The sequence below is a fragment of the Candoia aspera genome, chromosome 7 (assembly GCF_035149785.1).
Source record: "Candoia aspera isolate rCanAsp1 chromosome 7, rCanAsp1.hap2, whole genome shotgun sequence".
In the NCBI taxonomy this organism is placed as follows: domain Eukaryota; kingdom Metazoa; phylum Chordata; class Lepidosauria; order Squamata; family Boidae; genus Candoia; species Candoia aspera.
In genome coordinates this window covers 5,560,717-5,573,352 of record NC_086159.1, presented here as the reverse complement: position 1 = coordinate 5,573,352, position 12,636 = coordinate 5,560,717, and the positions used below count along the sequence as shown (strand labels likewise).

At 45.3% G+C, this 12,636-nt stretch overlaps 1 protein-coding gene across 1 annotated transcript in view; it reads left to right on the top strand.

Moving 5' to 3' along the window:
• Nucleotides 1-6,125, top strand: part of MKLN1 (muskelin 1) — a 106,823-nt gene extending 100,698 nt beyond the window's left edge. The window contains exons 17-19 of the mRNA XM_063307966.1: nucleotides 726-828; nucleotides 4,241-4,295; nucleotides 5,836-6,125. Of these exons, the coding sequence (XP_063164036.1) occupies nucleotides 726-828; nucleotides 4,241-4,295; nucleotides 5,836-5,957 (280 nt within the window). The 3' untranslated portion in view covers nucleotides 5,958-6,125. The remainder of the gene's footprint in view (nucleotides 1-725; nucleotides 829-4,240; nucleotides 4,296-5,835) is intronic.
• The last annotated feature ends 6,511 nt before the right edge of the window (nucleotides 6,126-12,636 follow it).

Below are 12,636 nucleotides of genomic sequence, written 5' to 3'. Positions count from 1 at the left end.
CACAAGTGCTCCGCAGAGCTAGGCATTGTGTGCTAGGAAGTGCCAGGTCTTACCGAGCATGGAGACGGGGTCAGACGTTACAGCCGTCTTCCATCTGGGGTCATTAGAATAAAAGGAGGGAAGGGAAGGCCACAGAAAACACCCATGTGCTTTCCTGAACATCTTGAAATATTGGTAGGTGTGAAATATGATTTACTAAGGAATTGGTATAATGGAACTCCTAAAAGTGGGCCCCAAAGAACTTCTCTTACCCAGCTGTGGCCTTCTGAAGGATGTTATTTTTTCTGGCATCATGATGAAGCTTTTGCCTTCCAGCTAAACTTGTGATTAAATCCTCACAACAGCATGCAGCCCTTAAAAATAATCTCCCCTCCCCATCATTACAGCGTTCACTACTACATCACGGCATTTAGCATCTCAACCTTTTGCAAGTGCTTAGGAAAAATAAGCATTGACGCTTCCTCCTTGGGAAACCCTCCCGCTGTTCTTTTAGGAGCTCAGTCAAGTCCAAACCTAAGTCCGCCCCTTAGGTCTGGTCTTCCGCCGTTTAATGGCAAGGCTCAAGTCCAAATGGAGGCGAGGTCTTGGACAGCCCAGCAGAAATGGGACCGGGCAGCTGTGTGTCTCAGAGTTGGATGCTGGGCTTTTTCCTCATGGTCTTCCGAGTTCTCCTGAGCTGTCTCCGGCACCTGCGAGCTACCTCCTGGTCTTGTGTGTCTCCACAGGTTTGAAGAGAAAGCCCAGACAGATCCCCTAAGTGCCCTGAAATATTTGCAGAACGACTTGTTTGTCACTGTGGATCACTCAGATCCTGAGGAGACGAAGGAGGTAAGTGGTGGCCTCCCTGCCTTTTCCTGTTCGCATGGAAAGAGTCGCTGGCATCGGCGTTTCTGAAGCACCTGGATGACAAAGCCATGGTTGCTCAGTTCTGGGTAGTAGTGGGAGTGTGTGTATGCGTGTGTGTACACCTCACATGTGATAAAGACACAATTTAAAAAATGGTCGGATATCGCTTGGCTTCCTGTTATTTTGGGCATTGGTTTCTTTTCGTTCCTGTCCAGATTTTTTTTTTGCCAACCTTACTATCTTTACTCTTCCTTTATATCTATCATTGTAATTTTTTCTTGTTTTTAATGTAACCATCCAACGTCTTTGGGAGTTGGGTGGCATATAAATTTAAATAATAACAACACCAATAATAATTTTGTTCTTGTAATGACTTTTTTTGGTTAAATGGTTAACTCGGACGATGGGAGTTTGTCTTAAAGCATCCTGCGTGCTGATGGCATTGTGGCATATTTGTAAGGTTTCACTTGGATGGCCTGATTACTGTTCTTGCCGTTAGCATCAGAGCATACGCCGACGAAGGGAAACCGATGAGGCTTTGCAGCTGGCCCAGGTTGACTTTTGTCAGTTGCCAGGTGCATCCCAGCCATCACTGGATTCATCCACCTTACAACAGCCCCGTGGGCTTCCTCCTCCGTTTTCTCCCCTTTTTTACAAATTCTCTGTGGTTCTCTGATTCCGTGGCTGTCTTAACCCTAACCCATATCCTTATGGGAAGAACATTTAACCCAGTGATCCTCCCACACGTGGCCTGAAGTGGAATGCTTGAGGAAAAAGCTTTTGTTTTTTTCATGTAATGTTGCTTAAATATATTAGAGGTTGAAGGAAAACTTTCCTTGGCCTGGTGTTTGCATTTCTCCTACCAGATACGTTTGCAAACAAAGGACTACAGTTGTGGGAAGTTTTGATATTTTATATGTAAAAATAATATACACGTGTGCGTAGAATACAGAGATACGCCCACACCCACTCTCATGATGCCATGTAGAAACTGTTTCCAATAGCCATTTGGGGTTATAATAAATCAGACTGTGTGTTCTGGAGAGATCGGCTTTATTAGCCCAACAATATGAAGAACTTGAAGGGTATCTCAGAGAAAGAGGGATTTTTTAAATCACGGAATTAATATTCTAGGTAATATTGCAGTTCACTGTAGCCCCTATGGGCTGATTATTGGTATTGTTTTTCACACCCTTCATGTCTTTGCTGACTTTCAAAATGAATACAGTCATACGGTAAGGCAGTCCTCGACTTACAGCTACAACCGGGACTGGAATTTCCATCGTAAGTCGTTGCGGTTGTAAGTCAAGTCACCACGTGACCAGACCTGATTTTATGACCATTTTATGGTGGTCTTTAAGTGAATCACCGTGGTCGTTAAGCAAATCCAAGCTTCCCCAATTGGTGTTTTTTGCTGGAAAACAGAAAAAGAAAATCACAAAACGCGATCAGGTGACCATGGGATGCTGCTGTAAACGTGAGCCGGCTGTCAAGTGCCCAGATTGTGATCAGGTGACCATGGGGTGTGTGCGTGTGATGTTTTGCATCGCTTGGAAGTGGTTTACAGGCTGTAAAGCACTCATTCCAAGGCCATTGTAACTTTGGATTGTCGTTAAATGAATGGTCGTAAGTTGAGGACTACCTGTAAATGAAGCCAAGAACCCAGGGCATCACCTGAGGAATTTTCAGAGTTAGTATGGTTTTTCAGCATAGATTTGAAGGAAAGGCAGCTCTCGTACAGATTCATGTTTTTCCCCCAGGGTGGATTCGATCAAAGCGCCATAACAGTCACTCCACCCTCAGCACCCTTGTCTTTGATTTACTCCTTCATTTAATGAACTTGTACTCCGCTTCCATCACGGAAGCTACTCTAGGCAGCTCACATATTAGGATTAGAAACAACAAGAGAATAGTAAGAATAAGCAGATCATCCATAAGCAGTCATTCCCAGTGGAACATGGGGGAAAGGGACAAAACGGAACCCGGTCACGGTCAGAAGACAGACCCTTTACCAGGGAGCAGATCGTAGCTCACACCACTCCAGGACCTGTTGGAAGAGCCAGGTTTTTGAAGATTTGCAAAAGGTACAGCAGGGTCAGCACCTGATGGACTTACGGGGAGGCGTTGTTCTATAGGGCAGGCAGAGCCACAGAGAAGGCCTTTCCCCTGAGTCCTCCATTATGACATTTGCTGCCCAGATGGGATATTCAGAAGTTTTTCTGAATATTGGAAGCGTTCCATAATATTATAGCTAATAACCTCTGTTAGGCCTCCCAGTGTAAAGACACCCTCGTGTCGAGCTGGACTCCCAGTGACATGTCCACACTGTTTTCTTGGTAGCAAAGCAGAAGTGGTTCACCATTGCCACCTTCTGGGGTATTTCCTCATCTTTCCAGCCTAGCTTTTACAGCCCTGGAATTCCCTCCTGGTTTCTCCTCCGAATACTAACCCGAATACTTAACCCTGTTTAAGTTCTGAGTCCATACAAGGTTGGTTGGGTGCAGGGGCATTTAGTGTTTGTGGAATTATTTTTTAAAAAATGGTATTAGAAAGCTATTGTTTTATTTTTGCTTTGTTTGTTTGTGGGATCTAATTATGCTCTCTCTCGATGGTCTTAGATGATCTATTTATTTGATGGTTTGTTTATTGCCTCCACTGATGGTCTCAGTCAGTGTAAGACAGATCTTAGGGCATGGATTCCATCAGTTGTGTTGCATCACATCCACTTTGGGCAGATTTCCGAGCTATCCTTCAGTTTATGCAATATTTGGACTTGTGTTGGAGTCCTCAGAGCCGGTGGCCTTGGGCCTCAGCCCAGACGTCTAGCAAAGTCCTTCTGCGTGCTTTACAACTGCCCGTCTGTCTGAAATGATATATAATCCTCCCTTTGAGGAATTTGGCCAGGGAACAGATGTCCCAATGTTGTCCACCTCTTAAAGTCCAGAAGGTTTTCTCAAGTCCAGGGAATGACATCCCTGTAAAAATGAGACTGAATGCCATGGCCCCCTTTGCATGATGGCAAAATATAAATCTGTGCAAATAATTGCAGACAAACACATGCACATCCCTCTACAGTATTTCCCTGGAATGGAGCTATATTTTGGTCCAGCTGGCTTGTAACAAACAGCAGTTTTTGTTGAGGCACATTGCTTTTCTGAAGCGCCACAATGACAGGTTAAAAATGAACAGAGCTGGAAAGACTGAGTATATGAACACCGAGGGGGACTCTTAGTATTTATTACCAGCAGAAAGCAAAAACTTGCTTTGGCTGTGTTAAATGTTGGAAGACAATCCTCTCCCTGTTTTCTTACCCCACCCCTTTCTTTTTCCTCCCCAAACACTACATTTTACTTGTTAAAACTCTTGTTCTTGTTGTTGTTTTCCCCCTTCCTAGTTCCAGCTACTGGCTTCGGCACTTTTCAAGTCTGGCTCAGATCTGAGCACATTGGGTGAGTACCCTTCACATTGGCTGCTTTGCAGCTGCCTCAGAAACCAGCTCTGGGTGAAGTCCCAGGAACGTCATGGGCTCGGTTTCAGAGCCTTAGAACACAGACCGCGTGGTGGTATTATCCATATAAGCTTTGGAAGCATCGGTCAAAACAAATTAACTCATGGTACGTCATCCTGGGAGCCAGCAGCCCTTGGCCAGCTGGAGTTCGGGGAGAGGGGCGGGATGAGTTTGATCTTTGCTTGCTTTGATGGCACTGATCAAATGGGTTAGTTCAGGCTGTTCTAGGCAATCTCTCTCCTTGGGCAGCCTGTCAAGGAAAACAGCAACATTTCAACTTCCCAGAACCAGAAATCCAAGTTCAGCTTTGCAGATCATAATAATCCTCCCTCTCCCCCCGCCCCCCGCCCCAGCACTTCCACTACTGTATAATCATAACTGCAAAACAGCCTTTGGGGCTGGGTAGCCTTCCTCTCCCACATCCTATGAAGGTTCCCCCCAGGGACAGCACAGTTCTAGGAGGCAGGGAGCACGATGGAAATACTGGGAAGAAACAAGTGATTCAGGCTACATATTTGGAATGCCAACACCAAAACTCAGAATCGAAGACTGCGTTTCCAAATCCATCTTAGTCTGAACGTTACTTTGAGCACTGCTGAAGGCTCTTCTGTGGCTTTGTGACACCACAGAGGTGGCTTTTTCATGGATTTATCCCACAGCATTAATGTGGTTTGTGGAAAGTTGAAGGCTTTATGGTGAAGCTGATGTTGCAGATCCCTATTGTGAAATCATTGGCCCAGTTGTAACAGGTTGGCAAGTCCCCTAACTTTACTGAACAATTTCAAGAGAATATCAAGAGGCCTGGGTTTTGTTTCCAGCAGTTGAACTCTAGGGTGATCTACCTAGGGTTCAACAAATCAGTGCTTGCATGCCACCTAATCCTCCTGTTGGATCTTAATTTTGCCCATTCCTTTTTTTTTATGATTGAAAGTTAGCACGTCAGTAAACAATAATGAAGCGCTTATAAGGAGATCCTGTAGATGGGTGGTAGAGCATTCATAAGGTCCCCAGATTTGTCCCTTGCAGACCCAGTTAAAAAGCTCTCCACTGGAGAAGATCTCAGCATAAGTTCTATAAGAGTTGGAGTCGGCATATTCAGCCAACCCCACCGTTCTCCAGTCAGGCTTTCTTCTGATGTGTCAGAGCTGCAACTTCCACAGCATTCAGTTGAGACTGCTGGAAATTCTAGAAGCTGCAGTCCAACTCATCTGGAGGACATCAGGTTGGGGAAGGCTAGATCAGATGTCCATCACACACTACGCTGCTTGACCAGCCCACATATAAATACCAAATCCTGCTTATGGAATGGAAACTGTATGCCCACCCTTTTGCTTGTATATAGTCTTGGGTAAACAGTTCCTTGTGCTTCTCTGTAGTGCTTTCATAGAACCTCTGAGGTCAAAGAAACCACCAGATTTCTTTATTCTGACGTTCCACAAGTCCTTTCATCTCCTCTGTTCTTTTCTTCTCTCCATCTCCAGGGTTTTCAAATGTCGATCATGTCTACGCCCAACGAACTCAGCTCTTTGACACCTTGGTGAACTTCTTTCCGGACAACATGACCCCTCCCAAAGGCAATCTGGTGGAGCTCATCACACTGTGACAAGCCAGTTGCTGGGCACGTGGAAGGAAGAGGAGGACACTCTGGCTTTTCAGTATTTTTAATTTTTGTGTGTCTACGCAGCGAGTGTTTGGAGAACTGCAGAAATAGAATAACCTGGTTTGGGGTGGGGCTTTATGCATAGGGCTAATAAAAAGGAATTGATATATTTCTGATGGGCTTGGGGATGGATGGATGGATGGATGGATGGATACATTCATTCATTCATTCATTCATTCTCATTCATATTGCTTTTTAAAGATTAATGAACATTGACATCCAGGGAAAAAATGGTGCGTTTTTCTGAGTTTGCAGGCCCCCAGGGTGCAAACTCAGGAGTTTAAGGATAGGTAGTGCTTTTTTTTTTTTTAATTTGGCTGGTTCACTGCAGTTTTGTCCCCAGACTGACTTTGCCGATGCGAGCTTGCTTCTCAGCCTGCTGGGCCCCTCCAGCAGCTGATGCAGGCACCCACTGAGTGGGTGGGGGATGTAGATCTGACCCTTGCTTTTATGCTGCTGTTGGAAAAGAAAGGTCATGCCTAGGCTTGGGGGGCCGTGCGCCATCTGTTGGCCATGGGATGAAAAACAGGAGTAGGAAGGCTCTTAGGCTGATGTGAAGAGATTTGTTGGCACTTGCCAAAATGGCGATGTCCCACCTTGTAAGCGCATGTGGAGAAGCAGCAGCATTGGCTGGTTTGTTCCACCTGAAGTATCTCATGCTAGAAAATGAAACCCAGACATGCATACCTTGGTTCCATTTATACGTAGGTATTTAGCAGCACGGAGAGTTTCCATGTCAAAAGCCGCCTGCTTATACAGCAGCGTAGTTCCACCTGTGTTCTCTTTGCAGTGCAAAGGCATTGTAATTCAGGTTACCGGCCATGACCTCTAGCAATGGCTTTGGGGCTGTGTGTGAGCATGTGCACACCTGTGCACGTGTGTGTGTGTGAGTTGGTTGCTTTGTGACCCATCTCTTTAACTTCCCGGATGACCACGCACACGTGAAAGCTTTCCCCGTTTAGCCTGGCACAGTTGCACCGGGTTGGAAAAGTGTGGACAACCAAGTTGGGGCACACATGGGCAGAGACTTCCACCCGGACACTCTCTCTAGCAGTAGTCCGAGCACTGGGTGGTGCTGTAGCTGCAGTACTGTGACCACGGAGGGGAGGGGGCACGGTGTGATGCAGTTAACCTTCTTTTAACATTCATGGAGGTGGGCTTTCTGACATGGGGTTGTAAACACTCCTTCCATCCAATGGCAGTTCCTTGTTTCTTCTCCTTCCCGTGTTTGTATTTCTGCGCTCTTAACATTGAAGCCAAGATGTACACTGGGGAGATGCTGTGTATCTCTCCCCCACCCACACCACAACTCAGTGTTTCTCAATCTTGGGAACTTGAAGATGTGTGGACGTCAACTCCCAGAATTCCCCAGCCAGCTTGCTGGCTGGGGAATTCTGGGAGTTGCCGTCCACACATCTTCAAGTTCCCAAGGTTGAGAAACACTATCTCAACTAAGGGTGTGACTGTCCAACAGATGTCACTCACTTTGACTGCAGAAGAGATTCATCTGCTTTAAGCAGAAGTGGGGTTCCAGCACGGATGGCCTTGCTTCTTCTGACAATAAAAGGGCATTGCAATGAACTCAGTCCTCACAAACCTTGTAGGTACAAGTTGTGTCCAGTTTTTCTGCAGTATCAGACACCCCGTTTCCCAAAGACCTTGTCACCAAGGACCATGAGGAGAATAGCGAAAATTCAACAAGTTCTCAAGGACGTTCTATCCACTGTTCCTGAAGTCTTGCGCTGAACCTGCTTGCTTTAATATACCTCCCCCTTCCCACCAGCATTCCCCAAAGATAAGGCTTCCATTTGTTTCTCATTTGGATCTGTTCTCACTACAGTTTGCTTCGTAAAATAAGGACATGAATCAGGATATCGAGGTCGCTCTGCTTTAGCTTCATAAATGTAGCGGAAATTGTATCATGGAGGGAAAGAGTAGCGTCGGCTGGGGTGCGTGTGAAAATCTGCAAGACAGTGAGCGCAGCATTACAAAGGAAGCCTGGCCCCTTTTGTGCATGTATTTTCCATGCACACCCAAAAAGAGGTGGGGCTTTGATCGGGGCCTTGCCTTCCGTCTTGCAGATTTTGTCACACACACACACACGCGCGCCCTTGGAAAAAGTATAAAATTGATTCCGTTTCCATGGTAACATGAAATGTCTTAAGCATAGCATTTGAAGGATCCCTTTGGGAAGACATATATTTGAGGCTAGTCAGGGTTCATAGATACAGCGAGCTTCCCCCTCCTCAGTGTTAGGGTGGGGCCAAAGAAGCTTGTGTGTTTTTGCCATTTTGCTGCGTGGTTTGTGATTTAGGGTTTGGGATGGTATTGAAATTGCTCTTAGTTGCTGCAAGAAAAGAAAGGAAGGCATCTGACCAGCGATTGGCATTCATAAAATGGTTGAGCGATCAGGAGCGGGGACCACCAGGTGTTTTGAAGGATGCCTCTGGCATCCCTCCCCATTGGCTGTGCTGGCTGGGGAATTCTTTCCCCCAGCATCTGGAGGGCTTAGGCTGCCCACCTCTGTTTAAAACAGGTGGCTGACTCACCTCTCTGAAACAATTTCTTAGAACGCCGAAGGGACAGAAGAACAGAAGCCAGCCAGATTTGCTCTGGAGAATTTGGATTCGGTGGCTCTGCAGAAATTGGTCTTTGGTGACCTGGACATAATTCCAGCATCACTGTAAGCCAAGATTTTGATGGTCCACACAAACTCCAGCAAACATCAGGCTCGAGTTCTCTCCCTCCTTTTCCCTATTCCAGCTCAGTTAGAGGGCTTTTACTCTTGCTTTTGATGAGTCTCACTTTGTAATGTTGTTCCAACCAGTAATTGTGGTTTACATAAACCAGTGTCATAAGCCATTGTTTGATGTCGCTTTGCTTTTAAAACTGTATAAATTCTGACTCCCTCATTGAGAGGAAACCGGTTGGGATCAACTAAATGCAAAATTTACATTGCAGATGGCCTCGTATCAGAGAAGGAGCCTGAATTCATGTGATAAATCCATGGTTTATGATGACATTTGAATGTGGCCAGTAAGTGCGGATGTATGTTTGTAGAATAGCCAAGTGCCATCTTTTAAAAATCACAGTTCCTTTTTTTTCCCTTTGTGAGGCACCTAGGTTCTTAAAAGTTTTTTTTTTCTATTTTAATTGAATTTGCAGTTGTCAGGTATGACACAGGTGCTAGTACCTGGACTTCAGTAGAGTCTTATCATCATCTTTAGTCCTCTTTAGGTGAACCAGAAAAATTTGCCCAGTTTTTCTGAGTATAGATAGGAATGTGGTAGCCAGGGTGACTTTCCCCCCACTCAAGCTTACAATGCAGCCTGTGGGGCTGTTTAGAATGTATTGCATGGACCCATCTTTCACTTCCAGTAGTTTGCATGCCTTACTTCAGGACCCCCCTTTTCCCACTGAGTGCATGTTCTTGTGGGATGGGACATGCTAACTGAATGGAGGATATAATGAGAGTCCCTTCTTTATGTTGAGATAGCACTGACATCCCGTAAACACACTTGCCCTTAACCACTATTTGGAATCATCCAAGCCATTCAGATGCAGAAGATGTCATCCAGGCTTCCAGACCATGGATCCAACAACAGTTCAGCTGAAATCAGACCAAGGTTTGACTTCAGCTTCCCTTAGCTAGGGTCTTTCAGATGTGTTGTGGCTACAAGCCTCTTTGGCCATGCTGACTGGCAAGCCCAGAGGAGGGCTGATTGACTTAGTTCACAACATCCCAGTTTTTAGTAACAGCAAGTCAGTTTGGTATGGAAACCTTTCTGAGTAGAGCATGATGGTGGCCACCTGTTCTACTTATGAGCTGGTATTTAAGGCAGGTAGCAGTCTTATAGGCATCAAGAGACTCTTCATAGTTGGGACTTTTCTGTCACCATTCAGCAGAAGAATGTGCAATAGGCTGATATTTCCTTTAATGACTTGGTCCAGCTAGTGACTTGGCCACTCAACCAATGCAGGACATTTCTGGTCAAGTAGATTTCTCTACATATGTTAAAGTCTTGGGATGGTCAGAAGTATTAAGAGATGTGTGATGTGTGGATTTCAGTGGGATGGGAGAATAGACCCCAAATGAGCGAAGGTCCTTTTACTGCAACTCCTCTCGTGACAAACCCTACACTGTTCAGGAGGATCCCCCAAATCTCAAGAGAGGGGTATGTCTTGGGGAGGACAGATTAGGAAGTCCTGTGTGAGAGAGACCAGGAAATGGGAAGGCGTCCTTGAGTGAGGAGGTTGTCTTTCATCTTCTGGGTCTTAATCTGAATTCTCGGATATGATTCGGTAGAAAAGGGAAAGCAAACAATAAAGGTCAGTTCTGCCTTTAGAAATCCCGTATGGCAACTTGCTGAAGAGGAAGTGTCTCCATAGCAGCCCCTGAAGCCTCACCCAAAGAAGGTCGTCAGAATCTTTTAAATCACTGTGTATGACATTCAGGGAGCTTCCAGAGCAGCATTTCTCAACCTTGGCAACTTTAAGACGTGTGGACTTCAACTCCGAAAATTCCCCAACCAGCATAAAACCTGGGAGTTGAAGTCCATACGTCTTAAGGTTGCCAAGGTTGAGAAACACTGTTCTAGAGAAAACCAAGTCCATTTTCCACACCATCTTGTAATTTTGATGCAGATCTCATCAGGCGGTTTGACAAAGAGTTTGTAACGTCTTCTTGCACCTGTTCAATCAATTTCCATTTGGCACATGCAGTTTTTGCCCTTCCTCTCTTTCCCTAGCCCTTACGGCATCCAGAGGTTGGCTGGGAATATTGACAGTCTTAAAATACTGAAAAGTGCCATGTTGAAGAATGTGTTATGCCCTGTTTAAAAAGAGAAAGTTTTTAGCTCCTTATGGCTTAGTTCCAGTGCCAGAAAGCCCCACAGAATTGATTGGTGTTGACTTGCTGCATTGGCTCAGCTAGGAAATGGTATGTTCTTTTGTGTCTTCAAGACAAATGAAACCATGTGGCCCATTACACTGGATTCTAGAAGCTCAGAATAATCTGACAGGAACCTGAAGTTCCAGAGGTGAGTGGGGAAGTCCACCCTCTTAATTCTCAACTTTCTTTTCCCAATATTAAGCCGTCCAGATTCTCTGGTGAAGGACATGACAAAGCGATATAAACTTGTCTAAGCTGCTCATGTGGATGTTGCTTTGGGAGAAATTACCAGGGCTGGAATTCAGCAGATTGACTTGGTCAACTTGATTGTCTTCTCTAAGAGTGAAACAAAAGAAGTAGAGATGTGCCCTGTGAAGTGTGTGTGTGCAAGAGAGAGAGAGAGATTTGACTTGTGCCCTCCTTTGAAGTGGATTTCGCCTGCACTTGATTGGTTTATGTTAGACATAAGCCTAGATCCTCGGCCCTACAGCAGATTTCCCTGGCCAGGTGCTCTTTGATGCGAGGCTCTCAGGTTGGAGAAGCAATCCAAAGGATCACAAGTGGTAGAGGGAGGTGTGGGAAGTTTAACAATTTTGTTTTTAAAAAAAAAGAATTAAAAAAAAAACTTAGGTTAGAGGCAGGGCAAACCAAAGGCATTTTCGTACCAAAGTCACCGAAACTACTTGGTCCCCTCCAGGATGAGCTAGAATGGCATTCAGCCAGATTGTGCAATCATAATGAAGTGCACGTTGCCATTTGACACAGTGTGCGTGTGGGATAACCGGTCGTCCCAACAGATAGTGTTCCATGGGTTGTCATCTCCGCTTTTGCCACGAAGCTCCTTCCAGGTTCTTTGATTTGCCACCCCGTTGCAGCACACCAAACGGTCGACACATGAGATGCCCTTCCCTGCCACGCTCACCGCTGTGGGGATCTTCCTTTTCTCAGCCTTCAGCCCTTAATTTTGCTTCTGGGCTCCAGCCCCTCACCGTTGGGTCATGTGATTGTTCTCCCAGGTTGAAGATGTGTGTAAGAATGACTCTGGGGTTCGGGGTGGGGAGAGAAGAGCGATTCCCAATGTAGAATTTTGCTGTATGTAATGTATATACGGAGAGAGTATGTATTTTGTTCATTTTTTTTTCTTAATAAAAAGAAATTATGCCCAACTTGGATTTTTGCTACAGGAATTCCTTGAAACCTTCTCCTGCTAGGACTTTGCTCTTTTAATATGTAGTTATATGCTGATAGTTAAAAAGAAATTTTGATTACAAATATAGGTAGTCCTCGTTTAGCAACTGCCTCATTTAGTGACCGTTCACAGTTACAGCAGTGATGAAAAAGTAACTTTGTGACCAGTCCTCACATTTACAACCTTCATAGGTCTGTAAAGCAAAGGAAAGCTGAAGTAAGATTTTAAGCACAGTTGTGGTTTCACTTAGCGACCGCCTCACTTAACAACCAAGTTGCTGGTCCCAATTGTGATCGTTAAACGCGGACTACCAGTACCAAATTGATACTCGGTATTTTCACACTAAAATCAAGTTCCCGTGAATCAAATCCCTGCCATAAACATGCAGAAGCAAATTCCTGAATATGTATAGGTGGGCCCCCTGGCTGCCAGTTGATTTCTGGTTCTCACAAATGTCAGGTGCGTTTAGCACTCGCCTCCAGCCTGGCACCCACCGCGCATATTGGGAATTTCCAGTCAGCAAGGCTGAAGGCTTCTCCATT